The sequence below is a fragment of the Pleurodeles waltl genome, chromosome 9, assembly GCF_031143425.1.
Source record: "Pleurodeles waltl isolate 20211129_DDA chromosome 9, aPleWal1.hap1.20221129, whole genome shotgun sequence".
NCBI classification, from domain to species: Eukaryota; Metazoa; Chordata; class Amphibia; order Caudata; family Salamandridae; genus Pleurodeles; species Pleurodeles waltl.
Window position 1 is genome coordinate 211,468,730 of NC_090448.1, and position 25,961 is coordinate 211,494,690.

General features: G+C 42.4%; 1 protein-coding gene across 2 annotated transcripts in view; it reads left to right on the top strand.

The window, feature by feature from the left end:
* The first annotated feature begins 849 nt into the window (after nucleotides 1-849).
* SLC25A26 (solute carrier family 25 member 26) overlaps nucleotides 850-25,961 on the top strand; it is an 875,825-nt gene continuing 850,713 nt past the window's right edge. For both annotated transcript variants that reach the window (XM_069206568.1, XM_069206569.1), the window contains exon 1: nucleotides 850-997. In XM_069206568.1, coding sequence (XP_069062669.1) covers nucleotides 965-997 — 33 coding nt within the window. In that variant the 5' untranslated portion in view covers nucleotides 850-964. The remainder of the gene's footprint in view (nucleotides 998-25,961) is intronic.

A 25,961-nucleotide genomic window follows, 5' to 3' on the forward strand; every position in this document is an offset into this window, starting at 1 on the left:
ATTTTTTGATTGGATGATCTCATACTCCTGAGTCACAAGATTGGACTCAACCTCTGAGGGTGGTATTATTATGACCTTATCATAATAATACAACATAATGTAAGGTCACACGCTCACAGGTATCAGTAGTTTTCATGTTCAGTTGTTTGCGATGGTGTGTCACAGCTTCACACTTGAAGTATGCAATACCACACATATACTGTACTCTAAATAAATCGTGGGCTCATTGCCGTACATAGGTGCATGGAAAGCATAAAAAAAGATCACAACTAAACAAACTGAAGAAATTGCAAGATGTACTTAACCCAACGGGCTTCACGCCTTGGTTCAACAAAGTTAACTTTTGTGCAACAAGACGTTACCGGCTGCAAAGAGAAAACAGCACGTTGACAGCACGTTGGAGTCCTCTTTCTATTGTGCATACTTCCGTGGGCGTGCTTGCGCACAAAACATTGCCAACGTTGGCGGCCATCTTGCAAGGGAGCTGTTTCAGGAATGGGAATGAAACTACAGAAAAAAACAGTTCCAATACGCTCCTCTTTTTTTTTTTAACTGACTCAAATTTATATTAAGCTCAGTGTCAGTAAATGCATTTTCTTACACGGATATAACCATAATTAATGATGTTGCAGTCTGGTATGAAAACTTGATGCTCGAAAAAGAATGCGGAAAATGAGCCACAGGTGTTACAGACATCTGTGGCGTGGGAATCTGTTCGTAGAAAATGGAAGCGGCCCCTGCTTAACATATTATTTTGAGAAGGCAGGTCTTTCTGTTCGGGCTCTTGTTTATGCTATCCCTGTCGTTATGTGAAGCCGAGAATTGTTTCGGTCCTTTGACAGGTCCGGCGCTTTCTTGATAGTAACTTGTGCTTCTCTTCCAACCACGACCTGGTGGTGCTGAAGGGCGCGTGGTGTAGAGAGTTTACTTGCATGGAGTTCTTGGCATAGTGATATTTCGAGGGATGGAGCGGCGTGACTTCCTGGTCTCTCTTGCCGTGAGTGCGCCTTATTGTACTGCAGTGCTGCCATAATATTGTGGATACAATTTAGCATTGTATTTTGCCTTTCCAGGAAGACAGAGTCATGCCGTTGCTTGCACCGTGACAAAATTATCAAGCAACATTGCCAGAATTCGAAAGGTGTGGCCGTTGTTAAGTAAAACAGCGGTTGGCTTTTTTCAGCATAATGCTGAACGGATGCAACGAATGAAGGGGCACCTGTTTTCCTTTCCTTAAATCCACAGTACCACCGTTTGTCAATAGGTTGTTAATAGGAAAGCTTACATTTCAATAGTGTCCTCCGTAATACCAAGATCAGACTGAAAACAAAAATTGGCCCTTCCAAAAATGTTCAAACTATGTTATTTTGTTTTGTGTGGCGCAGCTTATATCAGGCGCAGTGATGACCTTCCCCAATGGTCTGAGATGAGATTCTCCACCAAAGAAAGTGTAATAAAATGGAACAAAATTGTGCATTTTGCAGTACAATTTTTCAAGTATTTTTGCCTAGAATTGTATATTATGCGCAGGGAGTTCTGAATGGAACCTAGTAAAGTATTGCAGTACTCAGTAGGAATACTACTTTCAAGGCAGAAAATCATATAGCATGTGTTAAAAACGCAATATATGCCAGGTACAAAAACTAGATGTACAGCAGGCAGATGTTTGTGCCATGGGAAAAGTAGTGCCTGTATGATCTAGTGTCCCACTGAATGAATGCTGACACAAAATCATACATCAAAAACACAGTACCAGTTTAAATTCTGCCAAGATAAAATGGCTACAGTCAAAAGTGATCGTTGATGATAGAGTGATTGTTGATGTGCAGCAAGATCAGTGTTGTTTATTGCAAAAGGATGCAGCTTGCTGCATAAAGGGCTGTTGTGTTGTAGGGATGTTGATCAGTATGTTAAGGCTGGTGCATGTTATTTATTAAATATGATGCTCGTACCCTAAATATTGGAGTTACATGTGTCTATAGTATTTCTATTCATGAACCTAGATAAAACGCTGCAGAGCATTCTAAAGGGTCAACGAGAAACATAATTCAGTGAGTGGTACGAGAGGTAGCTGGTTTCTGAGTTGCTAATGCATCATAAGGTTGTTTTTTACAGGGGTGCATCTTCAACTTTTTGCTAATTTAGAACCCTTTTTGTTAGGTCATGATGTATACAGGGATGCTGTTCTAGATTCTGGTGCATAGACGGAAAGGCCCGCTGTCTTGTTTTTTCTTCTTTACCCTTCTTAGAATGAAGTCTGATGGTATCCTTGCTGCAAGTTTGCTGAAAACCACCAGAGAATCCTCCCAACTCCAATTTGCTCCACTCCAGTCCAAAACAGTCTGCCCCACTCCAGTCCAAAACAGTCTGCCCCACTCCAGTCCAAAACAGTCTGCCCCACTCCAGTCCAAAACAGTCTGCCCCACTCCAGTCCAAAACAGTCTGCCCCACTCCAATCCAAAACAGTCTGCCACACTCCAGTCTGCCCTACTCCAATCCAAAACACTCTGCCACACTCCAATCTGCCCCATTCCAATCCAAAACAGTCTGCCACTCTCCAGTCTGCCGCACTCCAATCCAAAAAAATCTGCTGCATTCCAATCTGCCCCACACCAATCTAGAAAAAATGTCCACTCCAATCCATACCAGTCCTTTCTGCCCCACTCCAATCCAAAACAATCTGTCCCACTCCAATCAAAAACAGTCTGCCCCACTCCGATCTGCCCTACTTTAACCTGCCCCATTGCCACACCAATCTAGAAAAAATGTCCACTCCAATCCATACCAGTCCTTTCTGCCCCACTCCAATCCAAAACAATCTGCCCCACTCCAATCCAAAACAATCTGTCCCACTCCAATCAAAAACAGTCTGCCCCACTCCGATCTGCCCTACTTTAACCTGCCCCCCTGCCACACCAATCTAGAAAAAATGTCCACTCTAGTCCATACCAGTCCTTTCTGCCCCACTCCAATCCAAAACAATCTGCCCCACTCCAATCCAAAACAATCTGTCCCACTCCAATCAAAAACAGTCTGCCCCACTCCAATCTGCCCTACTTTAACCTGCCCCATTCCATTCCGCCCAACTCCAGTCTGCCCCACTCCAATCCAAAACATTCTGCCCAAATCCGATCTGCCTCACTCCAGTCTGCCCCAGTCCTAAACAATCTTCCCCATGCCAATCCAAACCAATCTGCCCCACTCCAATCCAAAACAATGTGTCACATTCCAGTCTGTCACACTCCAATCCAAAACAACCTGCCCCACTTTAACCTGCACCATTCCTGTCTGCCCCACTCCAATCTAGAACAGTCTGCACACTCTAGTCTGGCCCACTCCAATCAAAAACATTCTGCCCCTCTCCAATCTGCCACACTGCACTCCACCCCACTCCAGTCTGCCCAGCTTCAAATCAAAACAATCTTCCCCAATCTAATCCATCTCAGTCTAATCTGCCTCACTCCAATCCAAAACATTCTTCCCCACTCCAATCTGCTCCAATCCAAAACAGTCTGCCCCACTCCAGTCGAAACAATATACTGCACTCCAGTCTAAAACAATCTTCCGTCTCTAATCCAAAACAATATGCCACACTCCAATCTGTCACACCTCAATCCAAAACAGCCTGCCCCATTCCAGTTCAGAACAGTATGCCCACTCATATCCTCCCTATTCCCACCTGCCCCACTCCAATCTAGAATGGTCTGCCCCAGGGGTGTGGAATTTATTAAAATATCTACTTGTCCATGGGACAGACTGCTTCTTAAATTTACTTGTCCTGTAAAAATATCTACTTGTCCCTTTGGTGCCATGTAGTGCAGCGACAAATTATGGCAGCAATATCATTATGTAAGAGCTCTGATAACCTCTCTGATCATGCCAGGGCTTCTACTATAATACGGCTTGAATACTTGCAACTTCAATCCCTACTATAGCAATTTCCTTACTTTGCTACCTTTCCACAGACCTACATACTGGTGCTGGAGGAAGTGGTAAGCAATAGTTCCAGGGCTGGAATGCCTTTGAGTCTGCAAACCTAATTTGCATGTTTTAAGGATTTTCACCAGGTCTTTTCTAATCTTTTTCCATAATAAGAAAGATTGGAAATTAACTCCTGACAGTGGCAGTAGAAGTTCTCCCAGGATTGGGGAAAAAAGTGGTTGGAGGGAAAGTGATTCAACAGATATTCACATGAGCAAATATACACATGCATATTTGCTCGTGCTAAAATACAGTTCACAAATATTTTCGAGGAGTACGATTTCCTGGTCTACTTCTGTGCGTTCTTGGAATTCATGAAAGCCACTAATTCAAAGACATACCATGGGTGCACTTTTATGACTTTAAGAAATTGGGGTGCAAATGTATTCTTTTTGACGCAAAACTGCATTTGTGCAGTTTTGTGTCAAAAAGAATAGTGCTGGCTTACGCCATTCCAGGACGCCAGCTGGGCGCCAAATTAATGAAATGGTGCAAGCCGGTGCAAAGGGTGGGCTAGCATCATGGAAAATGACGTTAGCCGGGTGGGGGTGGTGGTATGGGAGAATGGTGTTTTGCACCAAAAAATGATGTTAGGCTGGTTAGAGTAAAAAAAGATTACTTTAACCAGCCTAGCGTCATTTCTTGTTGCAAAACCATCTATACCACATGACTCCTGTCTTATAAAAGACAGGAGTCATGCCTACCACCCCAATGGCCAGCACAGAGGACAAGGGTCCCCTGGGCATGGCCACTTCACCCAGTGCCATGTAGGGAGGCCCATTTCAGGGCCCCCAATGGCACTTTAAAAAATGTTTGAAAATACTTTCCTCTACTTACCTCTACTTACCTGGGATGGGGTCCCCCATCCTGAGGTGTCCACCTGGTGTGGGTGTGGGTGTTCCTGGGGTCTGGGGAGGGCACCTGTGGGCTCTTTCCATGGTGTTAGACCATGGAAATGGACCCATAGGTCCCCTAACGCCTCCCCTGACCCAGGTGTTAAATAATGGCACTAAGCAGGCTTAGTGCCATTATTTAGGCCTGCCTCCCCCACCCGTGCACCATTTTTGCACTGGAGGATAAATAGGGGGCTAGGGCATTAGTGTCATTTTTTGGATGGGAACGCCTACCTTGCATCTCATTGACGCAAGGTGGGTTCACGCACCCCAAAAATGACTTTAACTTCAATATTTTGTCACTAGACTAGTCTAGCGCCAAAATGTAAATATGGGGTTAAGTCTGCGCTGAATTGGTGTTAAAAAAATAAATAAAAAAAGACGCTAATTCAACGCAAACATACATCTGGGCCATGGTTCCTAATTAGGTTTGGCGTTAACAAAGACATTTTGTTTTTATTACACTTCGATTTCTCTCTCTATGCATCAGCTGGCTTTATTGTGAGTGATCATATTCTGCTCTTTCACAAGGAGTATATTGGCACACAAAGTTGTTTTGTTCAGTGCCAATAACTACTGTGGCAATCAGTGGTATAATGAAACTGGAGGAGCCCCACCTGAATAGAACGTGGAGGGTCCTCAGATTTGCTCAAGGCAGGTGTTCTGTGCTGAGGGGGCCTCCTGGAGGGGGGCTGCAGGGCCTTTGTTACGCCACAAGTGGCAGTGTATGCTTTTTGAGACCCCCAATTTTTTTTTTCTTTTTGCCAGTGTTTGTTACAGTGGTGAGGGCGTGGCAGCTTCCACAACAATAAAGTGTTACACATGCCATATCAAAGCAAGACACATTGACGAAACCACAAGACTCAGAAAAATGACAGATCATTTGGCTTTGCCAGTGCTTGTTTATTTTCATGCGTCCCATAATCATGTTGAAAATGGTCACCCAAAATTTTCCATTAGGAATATTTTATGAAATACTAGCATGCATTAACACATTTTACTAAATGACGCTTCAAAAAAATAGCACAGAAAACTTCATAGTAGCAAAACGTTCCTTTTCCTGTTTGCATTTTTTTCTGAACTATTTATTTTGAAAACAAAGAATCATCACTCTTGCTTACAAGCTTCTGCAAATATTTGCATCCAATCAGAGAGCATTCTGGGAGCATTTTACTTAGCCTCATATTGTTGAACTTTTCAAATGTGTGTACACTTTTTGTTTTTATTTTTTTTACTTGGAACCACTGTCAGTAGTGCAGGACCGGATTGGGCAGACTGTTCTGGACTGGAGTGGGGCGGGTTGGAGAGAGCCAGACTATTTTGGATTGGAGTTTGGCAGATTGTTTTTGTTTCGAGTGGGACAGATTGTTTTGGACTAGAGTACAGCAGATTGCTTGGACTGGAGTGGGGCAGACTGTTTTAGATTGGAGCAGATTGGAATGGGGAAGAATGTTTTGGACAGGAGTGAGGCAGATTGGACAGGGATGGATTAAAGTGAGGCAGATTGTTTTGGAATGGAGTGGGGCAGACTGTTCTTGATTGGAGTGGGGCAGACAGGAATGGGGAGGGTAGGAGTAGGCAGACACCTTAAAACGTTTATTTACAGCGCTCACCCTAATAATGACGGCTTTTCATTAATGAACCATAATACAAGTTCGATCAGCATTAACCTATGGATACACATATTACCTCAACTGCAGACAGTTCCCTTCTCTGTAAACTGGCAGCCAAAGGGTTTGTGCTGCAAGAGGTTGGGCCTACTTGTTCCAAGAACAAAATAAACATGAAAACGTGTTGCCCTTGACCCGAAACATATGTCATGCGCGTGGGTGATAGGAATTCCACATCATTGCTGCCCCACTTCATTCCACCTCACCCCAATCTGCCCCACTCCAAACCAAAACAATCTGCCTCACTTTAATCCATCCCAGTCCAATCTGCTTCACTCCAATCCAAATCATTCTTCCCCCACTCCAATCTGCTCCAATCCAAAACAGTCTGCCCCACTCCAGTCCAAAACAATCTGTCACATTCCAATCCAAAACAGTCTGTCTCACTCCAAAAGCCCCACTCCAGTCCAGAACAGTCTGCCCACTCCTATCCTTCCCACTTCAGGATTCCCTACTCCAAGCCAAAGACATCTGCCCCACTCTAATCCATAGCAATCTGCCCACCACAATCTAAAGCAATCTGCCCCACTCCAATGCAGAACAGTCTGCCCACTCCGATCCTCTACACTCCAATCTAAAGCAATCTGCCCCACTGTAATCCACAGTAATCTGCCAACTCCAATCTGCCCCTCGTCAATCCAAAGCAATCTGCCTCATTCCAAACTACCCCAGTCCAATCAAAAACAATCTGAGCCCACTCCAATCCAAAACAATCTGCTCCACTCAATCTGCCTCACTCCAGTCTAAAACAATCTGCCCCACTCACTCCAAAACAATCTGCCCCACTCCAGTCTGCCCCACTCCAATGCCAAACATTCTTCCCCACTCCAATCTACCCCACTCAATCCCAAACAGTCTGCCGCACTCGTTTCTGTTCCACTCTAATCCAAAGCAACGTGCCCCATCCTAATCCACAGCAATCTCTCCACTCCCATCTAAAACAATCTGCCCCACTCCAAACCAAAACAATCTTCTGCACTTCAGTCTGCCCCACTCCAAAAGAATCTGGCCCACTCCAGTCCAGAACAGTCTGCCCTCTCTGATCCTCCATCTTCCAACCTAAAGCAATCTGCCCCACTCTAATCCACAGTAATCTGACAACTCCCATCTAAAACAATCTGCCCCACTCCAATTCAAAACAATCTGCCCCACTCCAATTCAAAACAATCTATCCTACTCCAATCTGCCCCACTCTCATCCAGAACGGTCTGCCCATTTGAATCCTCCCCAGTCAAATCTACCCCCCTCCAATCCAAAATAGTCTGCCACACTCCAGTCTGTCCTTCTCCAATCATCCCCATTCCAATCCAAAACAGTCTGCCACTCTCCAATTTGTCGCACTCCAAACCAAAACAATCTGCCCCAATCCAATCTAGAAAAACTGCCCACTCCAATCCGCCCCACTCCATTCTGCCCCACTCCAGTCCAAAACAATCTTCTCCACTCCGATCCAAAACAATCTGTCCCACTCCAATCGAAAACAGTCTGCCGCACTCCAGTCCAAAACAATCTGCGCCATTCCAATCCAAAACAATCTGCCCCACTCCCTTCTGCTCCACTCCCATCAACCCCAGTCCAATCCAAAACAATTTGCCCAACTTTAATCTGCCCCATTCCATTCCACTCCAGTCTGCCCTACTCAATTCAAAACAATCAGCCCCACTCCAATCCATCCCAGTCCTAAACAATCTGCCCCACTCCAATCCAAAACAATTTGCCCCACTCCAATCCAAAACAATGTGTCACATTCCAGTCTGTCACACTCCAATCTAAAACAATCTGCCTCACTCCAGTCTGTCCACTCCAATCCAAAACAACCTGCTCCATTCCTGTCTGCCCCACTCCAATCTAGAACAGTCTGCCCACTCCAGTCTGGCCCACTCCAACCTAAAACAATCTACCCCACTCCAATGTGCCCCACTTCAAACCAAAACAATCTGCCCCTACCTAATCCATCCCAGTCCAGTGTGCCTCACTCCAATCCAAAACATTCTGCTCCAATCCAAAACAGTCTGCCCCACTCCAGTCCAAACAATCTGCTGCACTCCAGTCCAAAACAATCTGTCCCACTCCAATCTGTCACGCTCTAATCCAAAACAGTCTGCCCAACTCCAGAACAGTCTGCCCACTCCTACCTCCCCATTCCTGTCTGCCCCACTCCAATCTAGAACAGTCTGCCCCACTCCATTCCACCCTACTCCAATCTGTCCCACTCCAAACCAAAACAATCTGCCTCACTTTAATCCATCCCTGTCCAATCTGCCTCATTCCAATCTAAAACATTCTTCCCCATTCCAATCTGCTCCAGTCCAAAACAGTCTGTCCTACTCCAGTTCAAACAATCTGCTGCACTCCAGTCCAAAACAATCTGCCTACTCCAAAACAAAACAACCTGCCACACTCCAATCCAAAACAGTCTGTCTCACTCCAACCTGTCCCACTCCAGTCCAGAAAAGTCTGCCCACTCCTATCCTCCCCACTCCAGGATTCCCTACTCCAAGCCAAAGCCATCTGCCCCACTCTAATCCACAGCAATCTGCCCATCATAATCTAAAACAATCTGCTCCACTCCGATCAAAAGCAATCTGCCCCACTCCTAACTGCCCCACTCCACTCCAAAACAATCCGAGCCCACTCCAATCCAAAAAAATCTGCCTCACTCCAGTCTAAAACAATCTGCCCCACTCACTAGAAAACTATGTGCCCCACTCCAGTCTACCCCACTCAATCCCAAACAGTCTGCCCCCCTCATTTCTGTTCCACTTTAATCCAAAGCAACCTGCCCCACTCTAATCCACAGCGATCTGTCCACTCCAATCTAAAACAATCTGCCTCACTCCCATCCAAAGCAATCTGCCCCACTCCAAACCAGAACAATCTGCTGCAGTCCAGTCTGCCCACTCCAAAAGAATCTGCCCCACTCCAATCTGCCTCTCTCCAATGCAGAACAGTCTGCCCACTCCGATCCTCCACACTCTAATCTAAAGCAATCTGACCCACTCTAATCCACAGTAATCTGCCAACTCTAATCTAAAACAATCTGCCCCACTCCAAACCAAAACAATCTGCCCCACTCCAGTGTGCACTACTCTCATCCAGAACAGTCTGACCATTTGAATCCTCCCCAGTCCAATCTGCCCCACTCCAATCCAAAATAGTCTGACCCACTCCAGTCTCACACTGCAATGGAAAACAATCTGCCGCATTCCAATCTGCCCCACTCCAATCTAGAAAAACTGTCCACTCCAACCCGCCCCACTCCATTCTGCCCCACTCCAGTCCAAAACAATCTGCCCCACTCCAATCCATCCCAGTCCAATCTGCCCCACTCCACTCCTAAACAATCTGCCCCATTCCAATCCAAAACAGTCTGCCACACTTCAATCCAAAGCAATTTGCCCCACTCCCTTCTGTCCCACTCCCGTCTGCCACAGTCCAATTCATAACAACCTGCCCCACTCCAATCCATCCCAGTCCAATCTGCCCCACTCCAATCTAAAACATTCTGCCCAAATCCAATCTGCCTCAATCCAGTCTGCCCCGGTCCTAAACAATCTGCCACATTCCAATCCAAAACTATGTATCCCACTCCAATCGAAAACAGTCTACCACACTTCATTCTGCCCCATTTCAATCCAAAACAGTCGGCGACACTTCAATCCAAAGCAATCTGCCCCACTCCTGTCTACCCCAGTCCAATTCGAAATAATCTGCCCCACTCCAATCCACCCCAGTACAATCTACCCCACTCCAATCCAAAACATTCTGCCCAAATCCAATCTGCCTCACTCCAGTCTGCCCAGTCCTAAACAATCTGCCCCACTCCAATCCAAACCAATCTGGCCCACTCCAATCCAAAACAAGGTGTCACATTCCAGTCTGTTGCACTCCAATCTAAAACAATCTGCCTCACTCCAGTCTGCCCACTCCGATACAAAACAACCTGCCCGCTTTAATCTGCCCCATTCACGTCTGCCCCACTCCAATCTAGAACAGTCTGCCCACTGCAGTCTGGCCCACTCCAATCCAAAACAATCTGCCCCACTCCAATCCAAAACAATCTGCCCCTCTCCAATTTACCCCTCGCCAATCCAACCCACTCCAGTCTGTCCCACTCAAATCCAAAACAATCTGCCTCATTCCACTCTTCCCCCCCCCCCATTCCAATCCCAAACAGTCTGCCCCACTCCAATCCATCCACTCCAATCTGCCCCAATCCAAAACAATTAGGCCAGACTCCAATCCGCTCCAGTCCAATCCACCCCACTCCAGTCTGCCTCACTCCAATCTGCTCCATTCCAAAGTAATCTTCCCCACTCAAGTTGCCCCAAGTGCAATCCAAAACAGTCCACCCCACTCCAGTTCGCCCCACCCCAGTACGCATGACTCTAATCCAAACCAGTCTGCCCCACTCCAATCCAGTCCACCCCGATCCACCCCACCACAATCCACCCAAGTCCCATCCAATCCACCCCACTCCAATTCAATCCACCTCACATCAGTCCACCCCACTCCTATACAGTCCAAGCCAATCCCCCTACTCAAATGGATTACACCTATCCCAACTCCAATCCATCCAACTCCAGTCCATCCCACTCCAACCCAATTCACCTTAATCCAGTCCACTAAAGTCCAATCCAGTCTACATTAATTCCCCCACTCCAATCCAGTCCCCCCCACCACACTCCCAACCACCCGAATTTACCCACTCCAGTCCACTCCATCCCAATTCAGTCACCCCACCCCATTCCAATCCAATCCAATCCACCCGCACCCCATTCCAATCCAATCCACCCCACACCAGTCCATTTCACCCACTCCAATCCACCCCACTCCAAACAATTCCACTCTAAAAATTTACCCCAGTTCTAATCCAATCCACTCTACACCAGTCCACTTCACCCCACTGAAATCCTCTCCAGTACAATCCACTTCAATCTACCCTACTCAAATCCAGACCACTCCAATCCACCAACCCCATTCCAGTCCACCCCACTCAGTACAATCGACCTCACTCTAATCCAATCTGCCACTTTGCAATCCACTCCAGTCCAGTCCACCCCATCCCAGTCCAGTCCACAGCAGTCATTCCATTCTATGCCAATCAATTCTAATTTACTCCACAGCAATCCATTTCACCCCACTCCAGTCCAACCCACTTCAGTCCAGTCCACCCCAATCCACCCCATTTAAATCCAGCACCCTCAATTCCACTCCAGTGCACCCCATCCCATTCCAATCCACCTCACTCCAATCTAGTCTGCCCACTGTAATCCAATTTGTCCTACTTCAATCCAGTACACCCCACCCTAGTCCATCCCACCCCTTTTCAACCCACCACACTCCAATCCATTCCACCTCCACTCCATTCTACCCAACTCCACTTTAATCTACCCTTCCACTCCAATCTACTGTACTCCACTCCAATCCGCTCCACTCCTCTCCAGTCTATTCCAGTTCACCCCACTCTGCCTCAATCAAATTCACCTCTCCAATCTGTCCAGCCCACCCTACTCCAATCCAATGAATCCAATCCACCCACCACAGGCCAATCCACACCACTCCAGTCCAATCTAATCCATTTCACTCCATCTTAGTCTAATCCACCCCCCTCTGATCCGATCTAATCCACTCAACCCCACTCAATTTCACCCCACTCCCATCCAGTACACCCCACGTGAATCTAGTCCACGCTACTCTATCAGGTCCAGCCAAACCAAGTCTTATCATTCAAATTCAGTCTACCCACCCTACCCCAATCCAATGTAATCCACTCCAATCCACGCCAATCCAATCCACCTCTCCCCATTTCAGTCCACCCCGTTACCATCCACTCCACCACACTGGTTTAAGGTAATCCACCCCACGCTACTACAATCCAATCCACAGGAGTACCTCAGACCACTCCATCCTATTCCACCCTACTCCACTCCACTTCACTCTGTCACTGAACGCTACTCCCCCTTTACTAACCCTACGACACTCTACTCCCCCTTCTCCACTCTACCACTCTCTACTCAACAAATCCACTCTACAACACTACTCCCTCACCACACTCAGACACTCCATGCCACCGAACTTTAGCCATTCTGAACAGCAGCCACATTGGTATAAAACACAGTAAAAATATATTGCCGAGTCAATAGCTCTTGTATAGGCGAGACCTATTGACTTTGCCAATGCGTGTCTAATACTGCATTAACTATACCAGTTCAAGTTTTTCGGCTAGAACTTGGGATCCCTTTGTTTTGTTCTGTGCTGCAGCAGTGCAGTGGAGGTTTAATATTTTACATTCTAGAGCGTTATCCCTGAGAATAGTTTATTAGGAAGAACTGATTATGGATAAAAACAACTTGAATGTTTTTAAAGATAGCTTGATTAAAGCTTTGGCTACATTGGAAATCCATTCTGATTACATAAAGACTTGGAAATGCTGTCACTTGAAGCATGCACTAAAAAGACAAATTCTCATCTTTAGTTTCAATTGGATAACTTGCATTCTACCAGAAAGAAAATTTGGTATGCTGTTTTAACTAAGGCCTTACTGGGGAAGATGCAACCTTATTTAACAGTAGCTTTTGAACATAGTATTAAAAGAACAGTGTTTGTACTGAGAGCTGACAGATAATCCTTAGGGTCAGTGATAGAGGCTTGGAGTGGCATTTCCACTGAACAACGTGTATAGCCCCATTGTAATAATTGAATACAAGATTTGAGTTACATTCTCTTTAAATGTACTTATCTAGGGCTTTATCGTGTACGATATTTAGATCCACGTTTTTGGGATTTAAATGAGCTGACTGAAAGTGACTTTAGTTCTGTCTCAAAGTAATGAAAAACGATGTTTTAATATATTCAATTTTTGAAAATGTTTTTAAAGATATTTTATTAGTCTGTTGTACAAATGTACTTTAACTTATTTGCACAGTAATCTGTTTTATTTGCTGTAGTCTTCTATCACATATTGATTCTTCCAGAAGGAGATTAAATCAACTAAGGTTTAATTTACTTGAATATGTGGATTTTTTTGTCGGAGTGTATGGCCAAGCACAGTCCAAATAGCTCCCTTCTGAATTGTAGGAGTGAGGATGGTAGAATGGTATGCTTCATAATCATGGAACACACACACACTGACGTTTTTGAAGTTTAACTGTCTTGTCTCTATGAAATGTCTGGAATTCAATGTAGGTTAGAGATATCTTCTCTAGGTCAGCTGCTTTCTGGGATGGAAGCCGCAATAGATATGTAATCTGGCTTCTTTTATGTGGCAGTGCGGAGGGTGATGCAAGGGCTGCCCACACAGCTCCCTAAAGATGTCATATGCTACAAAGATTTGTTTTTATGAGAAACCTCGTAATGTACAACAGGCAAGTACCGCCTTGTCGCCACTGATGTAAGAAAAGAAGAAGGTCTTTACAGTTGAACGGACGTAAGCAGTGGTTTGTTGTAGGGGTTCCTTGAGAGCTGGCCAAGACTTGCTCCAGAGAGCTTAGATGTTTTTTCGTGTGAAAAATGAATAAAGGAAGTGATACCAGTTTTTAAGTACAAGAAAGATGAGATATATGACGTTGGTCTCCTGGCTAATGCTGCAAGTTAGAAGCTGGTTGTGCACAGCAGACCTTCCCAAATAAATTCTGATACATTGCTTGGAGACCTGGGCGAAGACTCAAAATGATCCTTGATGGCTGGAGTCCTACTGGAAATGCCTCCTAATCCCCAAGAAACCTTTTGAGGCCCCAGGGAGGATATAATCACTTTTAAATTTGTTTAGTGAAACTGGAGAAAAACTTCCTGTCATTTTGGGGTGATGTTTAATTTGAAAGTTGTTCAGCATTGCACATCTTTCTGGCAAACACTAAGGTTAACAATGTGTTGGTACCTTAATAGGACATCCAAGTATGTTTCTGACCTATATTACATTGAGTGAAGCTCTTTTACGTTTGGTTATGTATTGTGCGTGTAGTAAACCTTGTTAATTTTTGAGAGCTGTGACTGAGCTCGCACAAGAACAAAATTATCTAGAGTCTAGAAGTAACACTGTTCTTGTGAGGAATGCCAAACAAAGTCTTGGTAACCTACAACAAAAAGCAAGACCTTCCTCAGAAAAAAATGTGTGATAGTTGAACAGTAATACCAAAGCAACATTATTCCTAAATAAACATACTGAGTTCTCAAACCATTTTTGTTAATAAGAAAACAATATAAAATTAAAAAGGCACAAAAAGAAGTAAATGTATGTGTGGTTCGGGAGCTATTAATAACTAATTAGGGTGTTTTTGCATTCAAAGCAGTCTTTTGAAGTGCAAAAATAAATATATTAGTGAAGTGGTGGCTGTGTTTATCAAAATGGTCATTAAGGGACAACAGCACATTGGCTTGTGGCTCCGAAACAAACAGCACTCCCCAGTTTAAACGGGTATAATTCTATCATTTGAAGCACAATTTCAGTCACTTGCTGCAAATGTTCAGTTATAAAAAAAAATTGCTGAGTAAATGCTCAGATCGTTGACTGGTTCTCTAAGTACGATCTGTGGAAAAAAACGTACACTGAAGGATTTCCCCATCTTTACACAAAACCATAACCAAACTTGCTGTTACCTGCTAGTGGAACTGGCTCCCCCGAGGCAATGCTGTTTCTGTTCCTTGGATCTTCTGCTCTTTCATTTCATAAAGGAAGTTCCACAGCAGGTAAGCTTCTCCCTAAGAGATCTTAGACTGGTAGTATTGTGAGTCAACAAGAGGCTAGCTTACCTGGCTCTCAGAAAATATCAGTCACACTTCTTATTCCTTCAGAGAAACACATCCTTCTATACAACAGGCGGGCGTAATTTGTCTATATCTCAAGCAGCTCTCTGCCTTAAGAGTGTAGGTAGCAGTTTTTATAGGGTTAATCCAACATCAAGTTGCAAAGTTTCCCTAAGTAAATCATTTTGGAATTCCCACATATTTTCATTCTTTGTTTCTCAGAAATAGTTCCTGTCTGTCATAGCTAACCTATGGTAAAAGTAAACCCACTGTTCTTTGTACTTCAGCTTTTCAAAATTATAGAACTAAGCTTATTCCAAAGTTAATGTCAAAGCAAAACACATATCTTCAAAGCCGATATTTTTTCGGCCCTTCAAAAGTACCAAGTTACAGGAGTTCACTCCAAGTATATCTGTCAAAACATAATAAAAAAAACTTTAAGATTTTTTGTTTTTGTTCAAAGAGTTTTATTGCATTTTTAAAAATAAAACAAGGTAAATTAGGATTAATCGATACATACAAAGTTAATAATGTAAATAATAAAATAATTGGTAAATATGCTTACGTTGAAAGTATTGTGAAATCTTAAGTAAATTGATAAAGTTCTGAGTCTATATATAATTCATGGTGCTACTGCATATCTAAAAAAAATATATCGCCAAAAACACAGTGTAACCCAAAAACCTAAGTAACAGGGGAAAAAAAAGTGGGAAAGGAAGGGGATCTTGAGTGAGATATATAAACGACCAAATGGAGGTAGTATAGATTATGTACCTGTAAATAATATAGAGAACAATGAAGAAGAGGATTGTATCCCATGTGTATCTGAGCGGTCCATGTGTTTATCTAGGAAATACCAAATTGTATGTGATATATGAGGCGAGGGTGGAAAGTTAGATTAAAGAAAATGGGGTCCTCTGAGCTTTGAGACCCCTGGCCACCAGGAATGATAAGAGAGGGACCTAATTGATTTCCATTCAGAAAGTATGACCTTAATTGCTATAGAAAGTAAAAAGTCCAGTAATGCCCTATCATTGGAATTGATATTAAAGGTGTTTCCAGCAGCCCATGGTCCCAGATTCACTAATGCAAAAGTGGGGTTTATATGTGTATTAAAAATGTCAGATACCTTACCTTATATCAGTCTCCAATATGACTCTAAAAGCATCCATTCAAACAACATATGTTCATGAGAACCAGTCTTTAGATTACAATTCCAACAGACATCGCTACCTCGTAAGTGTACTTTGTAAAGTCTCAGTAGAGTCCAATGTAATAGATGAACAGTAATGAAACTGGACAGAACTAAAGCTGGAGACATTTTATCTGATAGTGAACATTTACCAATAATCTGCCAGTCATCATGAGAAATATTGTTAAATGCTTCAGTGTTCAAATGTTTAGACCATTTGGTCAAACAGAGAATTGTAGAGTTTGTGATTCTGAGAGATATTTGTAATTTTTTGAAGCAATATGACCTGAGTAATGCAAGTCTAGTTGGTAAGGAAGTATGAATATGTAAATGGGACTTTGACAGTTTAACTTTGAGTTTAAGAAAACTATAAAAATCTAAATTCGATAATTCATGTGGAGCAGCTAACGTTGAAAAAGGAAAGGGATCCGCACCATTATTAAATATGTCCTTGACTAGTCAGATACCTTTGGAAGCCCATTCCGTTATAGTTGTGTGGTACAGTCTATCTTGAGTTTATTAGTATGCCGTAGGGATGCCCATCTAGAGTTCTTTATCATCACCGGGAGCCTTTTATCTAAACTTTTAAGAGCATTAATAGTGTCAAGGAATATCCCTTGAGAAGGAAAAGATGGGGTTTTTGTCATTGTGATTAGAGCTACAGGACTAAAGGGAAAAGAAATCTCATGTTCAATCTCTAACCATCTGGGAGCATTTAAACTTGATGGTAATAGCCAAACAACCCCTTGTGCTGCAAAAAAGACCATTTGATAGAGTTCCCAATTTGGGAAGTTACAACCACCCTGTGAGAGTGCTTTCCTAAGCACTTTAAATAAGTTCCTCACTCTCTTAACACTCCAAAGAAGCTTAGATGTTATATTGTCAATTTCAAGGAGAAAATATTGCAAGAGTTTCAGTGGCAACATAGAGGAAATGAAGTTGATTAATGTTATAATCATCATTTTAAGAGTTTGTACTCAACCCCACCAGGATATGTAGTTTGGTGACCACCCCAATAACAACTCTTTGATTTTTTTTAAAGAGTCTGCATTTCATTATATTGTGATGTTTCCGTGAAATCTTTAAAGACCCAAATATCTAGGTACTTTAGACGTGTGGGTTGCCATTTTAATCCTGAGTCCCCAACTGTGAAGAAAAGCAGATTATTTAGTGGAAAGACTACAGTTTTCTCTTTATTGAGTTTATATCCAAAGACTGTAGCAAACAATTGTATAATATTGAAAAGATATGGGATGGCCGATTCTATGTCTTCTGAAAAGATCAAGATATCAGCATAAGCCACAGTTTTATATGTTTTGGAACCAAATTGAAGCCCTTTAATATCAGATGAGCTATTCTTTACATTTAGAAGAGGATCTATGGCCAATAAAAATAATAGAGGGGAGAAGGGACAACCCTGTCTCATGCCTTGATAAAGATTTAAAAAATGAGGATGTACAACCATTGATCCTAATATTTGCTTTGGGATTTGCATATAGCGCCATCACCATTCTAATAAAATGATTACCAAGATTCTGTGTTTCAAGAACGTGTAGAAAAGGCCATGTTACCTTATCGAACGCCTTTTCGGCTTCAAGCACAATTGCCTCTCTCGCGGGACAGGAACCAGGTGCGCTCTCTCTATTATATGACAGAATGCACAAATGTTATCTCTGGCAAAGCGGCCTTTAACAAATCCTGTCTGGGAATTGTGAAGAAGACTGGGAATAAACGTTTCTAATCTTTTAGCAAGAACCTTAGTGAAAATGTTTGCTTCCATATTTAGAAGTGATATAGGGTGGCATTTATTTGGGATCAGAATGATCTTTATCCTCTTTATGTATTACTACAATTGTAGCCTCAGAAGCAGTTCCTGTCACTTTCCCTTGGTGAACAAAAAAGTCAATTGTTTTTTGAAGGTGTTTAATAAGGGAATCTGTAAAGGTTCTGTATAAATTAATGGGAAAGCCATCAGGGCCAGGAGCTTTCCCTGATTTAATTGAGTTTATTCCAGGTAAAATGTAATCTGTTTTTAGTGGTTGATTTAGAGTAGCTTTATCGGTCTCTAATATTGACATGGGAATTGATTTGAGAAATTCAATACAAACAGATTTGCCACTTTCCGATTGAGGTGTGTACAGCCCTTCGTAAAATGTTTTTAAAACGTCAAGAATTTCTTTTGTTTTAAATTTGTGAGAGCCATCTTTGTTTTTTATGTGAGAGATTTGTATATTGTGAATGGGGGGAGTTTAAGTGAGGTAGCTAATAATTTGCCTGCTTGCTGTGAAAAAGTAGATGTCTAGACTTTTGTATATGCACATCAAGATATGCCCTTTTACTCACTATTGAGTTGCAGGAATGTTTTAGTTTTTTGAGATCCTCAAGTAAAGATTTATTTTTTGTATGTCTAAACTTTTTTTGTTTGTTTAATTTTAGCTCCTAAAGATTGTAGGAAATGTTTAATTTCTCCATTTTTGATAGTCATGCTTTTAATAATATGACCTCTGATAGTACATTTAAAAGCATCCCACAGCATCACAGGGGAACTGACCCAATTATAATTTTCTTGAAAGAAATGCTCGAATTGTTTCTTAAGAAAAGCAACATCTGATTCATTTTCCAATATTTCTGTATTTAGATGCCATATTTTGTATATGTTCACCTCGGGACAAATGTAAATTGATAATGAAATAGCCGCATGATCAGAAATGAGGATTGGATGTATCCTAGCATCCGAGGACGATTTCAGTAACACAGGATTTACAAGAATGTAATCTATGTGTGAAAAACCTGTGTGGTGACGAAAATAAGGTAAAGTCGCTACCTTTGGGATGCTGCAGTCTCCATACATCTTGAAGCGGGCTGGAGGAGCAAAGGTTGATCATTTGTTTATGAGATTTCAAACTCCGAATTTAAAAGCAGATTGCTGGTCTAAAATAGGATCCATTGGTAAATTCAAAACTCCACCTACTATTAATCTGGCTTCTCTTGGGACCTCAGTTAATTTTTTGTTTATCACAAGCCAAAATGAAGAGTCATCTGAGTTTGGGGCATAGATATTCATAACATAAAGGTTTTGAGTTCTGCAATTAAGTCTGGTAAGTAACCATCTGCCTTTGATATCCTATACTGCATCTATCACCATAAGTTTTTTTTTTTTTTTTTTAAATTTAAGTTATCACCTCATTTTTTTCACATTCACCTCTGAAACAGTTACCTCAGAGACCCAACCTTTCCTCAAAAGAAGAGCTTCTTTGTACCCACTTTTTGTTTCTTGAAGCAAAACAATATCTCCAGAGATATCTTTGCAGTAATCTAAAATCTTAACTCTTTTAATCGGATGATTTAGCCCCATAGTATTAAGAGAAACTACATTTAATGATGACATAGAATGTAGTCCATGCAAATGGTATTGTGCTGTAATAGATGGGGCCTGATGAAGGCCAAGGGAAGTTCTGTAGTACATTTTTCCATACCAGACACCTCACTCCAAGGAAGGAATATGGGGAAGGAGGGATAAACATACCTGCAATCTAAGTGGGCCTTAACAATTATAATAGAAAATTCATATGTAAAAGGGCCCAGTCCCACCAGGAGATGTCTATAAAAGGCCAAGTACATAGGGGGAAGCATGGTGACACAGGGAAGGAGCAGGTAAGCTCGGCGTAGTAGAGAAAAAAACAAAAAACTCAGATAGGTGGTAACATATTCACAGAGGTATTGTGAAGTAGAACCTAGAAGTGAAGTGCATTAACATATTATTATACCATATAGATCAAATATAAAAATACAAACTAAACCTATATACCTAAGTACAATTATCCCTTCTCAAAATATACTAATTGTAGAATTATTGCAGATGAAATTCCCCCTATTATGTATAATAAAAAGTGAATCTGCAAAGATAGTGGATAAATACACATCCATTATAAGGAGATCTTTTATATAAACAAGTCTTATATGTAAATACGTGAACATATCTTGCATATAAATATATCTAATAAAATGTAAAAAAAAAATTATAAAATCTTTCAGATATTTAAAAAAAAAAAGAGAACAATTAAGTACAAAGAGCTGATACATGGTACACTCAGAAAAAGCTAACTTACTAAAGACTGAAAGGTGAGCGTTTCCAAAATATATATATTTCCTGACTATTAAAGGAGCATAAGGCTCAGTTGAAAGAATATAAATAAAAAAAATAATTTAGACATCGGACATTTGTACCCATCTCATCCATGAGTAAGTGATATAGAAACATCCTATGTCTGAAAATAAAAATAATGCAGATCCAATGACATTTTAAAATATTAATCGTCATAAATACTTATAGAATTAGAATTAAATCTATTATCAACAAGGTATTAAGAGAAAAACCTTATAAATATAGGCTTTTAGCTATTAATATAACTTTTAGGTGTAAAAAACTAATACATTGTATATTTTGAAAAACAGAACCTCCCTAAGGGTGAAAGTGAACTGTCAAAAAGGCTATATGGTGACTATTTACTAATTATTAATAGTAACCATATCTCAAGTACAAGAGGATCCTGATGGCAGAGAGTTCAGTGCCGTAGTTAAAAGTTGATCTTGAATCCATATGTGTCTCTGATTTGTCTAAAAAAATTGCCAAATCAGAGGGTTCTGAAACTATCTTAGTTTGACCTTTGAAGGTAATCTGGAATTTTGACAGACCCACAAATGAAAAGGGGCTCTTCATTTCTATAAGACGTTTCCTGAGATTTAGAAAGCCTTTGCGCTCGGTCACTGTGCCTCTAGCGTAATCCTGTGATATAGAAATCTTATGATCATGCCATTTAATTATTCTAATTATTCGCATATGTGCTAGTATTTGTTCAGTATGTTGATAACTTAACAGCTTGCATATCATGGGTCTTGGATTACTGGTCTTTTTAGATTTAAACGTTGGCACCCTATGGGCTCTTTCTATTTCAAAGTCCTTTTGGAAAGAAATTTGCAGAGTTTCAGGAATCCAAGAGATTACGAAATCAGCCGGTGATTTTTCAGATTTTTCTGTTCCCTCAGGTAAGCTAAAAATACAAAGATTTGTCCTTTGACTACGATCTTCTTGCTCCGTTAATTCTCTCTTTAGCTACGCGATGTAATGCTCGAGGAATTGTAGATTTTTGGTTTGCCCATACGTAAAATCTTCCATAACACTAATTGTTGACTCTGCATTGGAAATCCGGATGGTTAAATCTTTAAGATAATTCCTAATACCAGCCACCTCCACTTGCAACAAGTCAGTATTAGTTTTGGTACTCCGTGCTATAACATGTACAGAATTAAGTTTAATAAGTATCACCTCAAGGGTAGAAGCCGAAGCTTTATTCTGAGACACTCGTGTTGAGGTAACCGTCTCTATTGGGATCCATTAGCAAGGCAGATATCATCTCATTAAAAAAAAAAAAAATCAGGAAATATCATGTGTATATGAAATCAAAAGTAACGTACGGATTCAGTGTGTTCACGAACAGCAATACATGTAAAGCTCAGATGCAGATCAAAGAAAGTACATCTGTTAAATGGAAATGTCACTTTGAATAGAGAAAAACACTGCTAGTGCTTCCAGTCATTGAAATTGGGGATGAGAAAAAATACCTCCAGGCGATAAAATAATTTACACCTCACTATAATTCTTCCAGCTCGCTGTCATCACCACAGCATCGAAACAATACTGAGGAGAAACCGAACTCCGCCATCTTAGAAGATGCGAGCACAGGCCAATAATTGATTAAAAATGCTATAAATCATTAGTTCATGGCCACCAACTCGCACAGCGACCGAAGTATCCCACTTCCTGGCTGCCGAAAGAGAAGCCTTGGTCAGCCACTTGGGATCACCAAAACTGGCAAATACGCCAGAGGCTCTTCGGAGCTTACAGAAGAGCCACCATTCGTCGGCACGTCGAAGTCACACCCCCAACTTTAAAGAAATCTTTGATAAGTTTTCAGCTTCATTTGACAAATACTTGTCGAGTAGGAAGGCCTTCATTCAAAGACTGTGATCAGAGGAAGTGGGGTACCTCTCCCTAGGAAGGAGAAGGTGTGAAGGAAACCATGCATGTGTATTTAACTAAAACACAACCAGAGGAAATTGGTTCTAAGGAATATTGTTTCATCAAAATTGTTTTGATAAATTGTTGCACCTATAAAGGCTTTTTCAGGCTGATAGAACCAAGCTGGTTAATGCCCTTCTTGGTGAAAAAACGTTCTCTTGCAGGTTTTATATTCCTCTCTGTTTCTAACTGGGTGGTTCTCTTCATAAACCCCCAACCCCTGACTGCCCTCAACTGGATTAATGTTTTTTAGTCTCTTTTTAAAGGGACTCCTCCACTTAAATCCTAGAACACTTAATCCTGTCCTTTAATCCTCTTGAGCACCAGTACCCCCTATACAGTCCTCTTCTAGGTACTAGGTTGTCATGATCACTTTCAGGACTGTGGGGCTCGCAAGGGTTACTGGGCCCAACCTTAGGGGCGCTAAGGCCTTTTACTACTGATGTCCTTTGGCCCGACCTATTATGGCTCCTAAGCAACTGAACCAAGTATCCCTTCTGCACTTTACTCTCAAACAATACACAGCAGTGTCAATAAATCAATGTCCAGTCAAATACTTATTTTTATATTAAAAAGAAGTATTTTATTTTCAACCTTACACTTCTCAGCAGTGTTAGGGCATTTATAAACAATAACGCATTTCACTTTAAGGTCAGGGCTCCAGCGTTCTACTGACAAATCCCTGTCTCACCCACTCTTCGTAAAATGGTAAGGATTATTCTCCATTCACTGGTGGTCGCATCTAGGAAAGGCTCACTAGTAGGCCTTAACTCAAGAGTCCACTCTGACTCTTGGCAAAGCAGTCAAAAGTGTTTTGGTGCCACATCACTGTTAGCGAGTCTGCCAGGGCCCGCTAGACCTGTGACTAGTCCTACCCACTCCAGCAGCAGGGAAGCTTGCATTGTGTCAGTGCGTTCCCCCACTGAAAGCTGGAGGGAGGATTGGGAGAAATTGGATTCCAATGCTCCCAGCGTGGGTCCAGGTAATGTTATGATAAACTCACTGTGTCCATGTTAGTTCCACGGGGGCAACTCCAGCACAATCCTTGATGCTTTGGTGGTGATCACATGGTTCACAGTTTTCAGGCGTCTGATCCTCCACATCGGCAACCCCTCCTGGCATAAGGAGTTGCTGTAACATTACTTCTCAGAATGCTGACCCCCACCACATGGTACTATGTACCACGATGGCCCCTCTTGGCATTTGTTGTTGCAGCTAGGCTCACAGCTTTGGCCCTTTTTTCTGGCACTAACGTTCTCAGTGGACCCTCCTGGCAAATGGGGTCGCCACAACTGGCACCACACAGGTTTCACTTGCCTAGCGTGGTGCTCCGCTCACGGTATCGTCAAAGCGGCCCTCTCCTGGCATACGGGGGTTGCCAACTGGAATCTGCACCCTGGCAACAGGGTCAGTGCAGCAGCTGTCTCCTCACACCTCGCACTGGGAGTCTACTCGGTTAGGCCCCCAACTGGACCTGCCACTCTCTAACACTCTCCTTGGCCTCATAGAGTGCACTGGTCTTGGCAAGCAGGCAGGCACTTTTGCTCCAGGCTCCAGAGCAGGTGGTCTTGGTTTCCCTGTGTGATGTCACCTCATCCAGCAGGGAGACTAGCAGGCCATGCCCCCCAATTCTGGTAACAGCCAGAAGTCTTGTAGAGCCTCCCCTCCTCACACAGCCCATCTAGTTGCTTGGCAGATGATAAATTATAGTCCAGTTCCAGACACCAAATGGGATTAAGGGTCTGGATCTTTGAAGTTTTTATTTTGGGGTTCTGGTTCTTTTGATGTACCAATTTCTCTTCTATCTCTTCCTCTTGAAAGACTGTCTGTCACTGCAGGAGAGACTCACCTGGATGCTAGCCACAGTGAAATGTGCATCAAAAGGTTAACCTTGGGCTTTCAGCCCTTCTCTTTATGATTTCTTTTAGATCTGTCAGCCTTTGGGTGGGCTTTCCTCAAACATTTTGCTTTTCTTCTCCATTTTTGCTGATCTGATTGGTCTAGGCCTTAGAACTCTGTGCACTTTACCACTGCTAACCAGTGCTAAAGTACTTGTGCTCACTCCATAAAACATGGTGAAATTGGCTTACACCCAATTGGCACATTTATTGTACTTGTACTTTCCTAGTAAAGTGGTACTACATGTACCCAGGGCCTGTAAATCAGATGCCACTAGTTGGCCTGCAACACACACACATTGCCACCCACTTAAGTAGCCTTTTGAACCTGTCTCAGGCATGTCATAGCAGCTTATGTGTGCAGTTTTAAACTGCCATTTCGATCTGGGTAAATCCATCTTTTTTCCAAAAGCTGATGCCCAAAAGGTGCATCAGGATTCACTGCCATACCTACATCACTAAATCATTTTTGCCATTCTTTGACCACTTTTAAACAAATTTGAACATTTTTATCATAGTCTTATCACAGTTTTTGATGTAAATCTGAAAAAAACAAGGATTTCCACATTTTCCTTATTTTATTTGCAAATGATGATCAAACAACGTGTACAAAATCGCTTCAAGCATAGTAGCATATCACAATGTAATATTTCTTCATTCTAACATGTACACAATGCATTTCAGTAAGTCTCCCTTCCTCAGGGGTGACTACCATGCAGAAAGTAAAAAAAAATCCTATCAGCACACAGAGAGCACAATGTTTACCAAACAAATGTCATAAAATCAAGCTTGTGTGATATAGTGGTATTGGTGGACCACACAGTACCCAGAGGCCATCCATCTGAGGTCAGTGACTGCACCTGGAGCTGCTAGGGTCCTGATGGTGATTTATTCCCATGTAGGGTTATCTAAGGAAGTGGTGTCTGACTGAGGTACCAACTTCATGTTTGCGTACATAACGTCCATTCGGATTAAGTGTGGGATAACCTACAAGGCTCCACACCCTACCACTTGCAAACCAACAGGCTGTTGAGTGGTTTAAAAAGACCCTGAAGAGCATAATGGGCCTGCCTGAGCCCAAGAGGCGTAAGAGGGGCATCCTCTTGCCATGCCTGCTGTTCGCCTACTGGGAGGTGCCAGGGAAGGGAGTCTGGTTTTGCCTGTTGGAATTTGTTCATGGATGCCCTGTTAGGATACCTCCCAGCCTTGTGATGGAGGGGTGGGAGCAAGCTCCAAGGAAGCCCCCCTCAGGATGTTGTGAGCTACCTGCTGTCTCTCTGGAACCAGATATAGTGCTTCTGGAAGAAGACTAAAGACAATCCCAGGGCCAGTCAAGAAGTGATGAAATTCTGGTATGACCAAAAGGCTCCCCCTCAGGGTGTAGACAACTGCATGCTGTCTCTCTGGAACCAAATGTAGTGCTTCTTGAAGAAGGTTAAAGACCATCCCAAGGCCAGTCAAGAAGTGATGAAACTCTGTTATGACCAGCCTTGTGATAGAGGG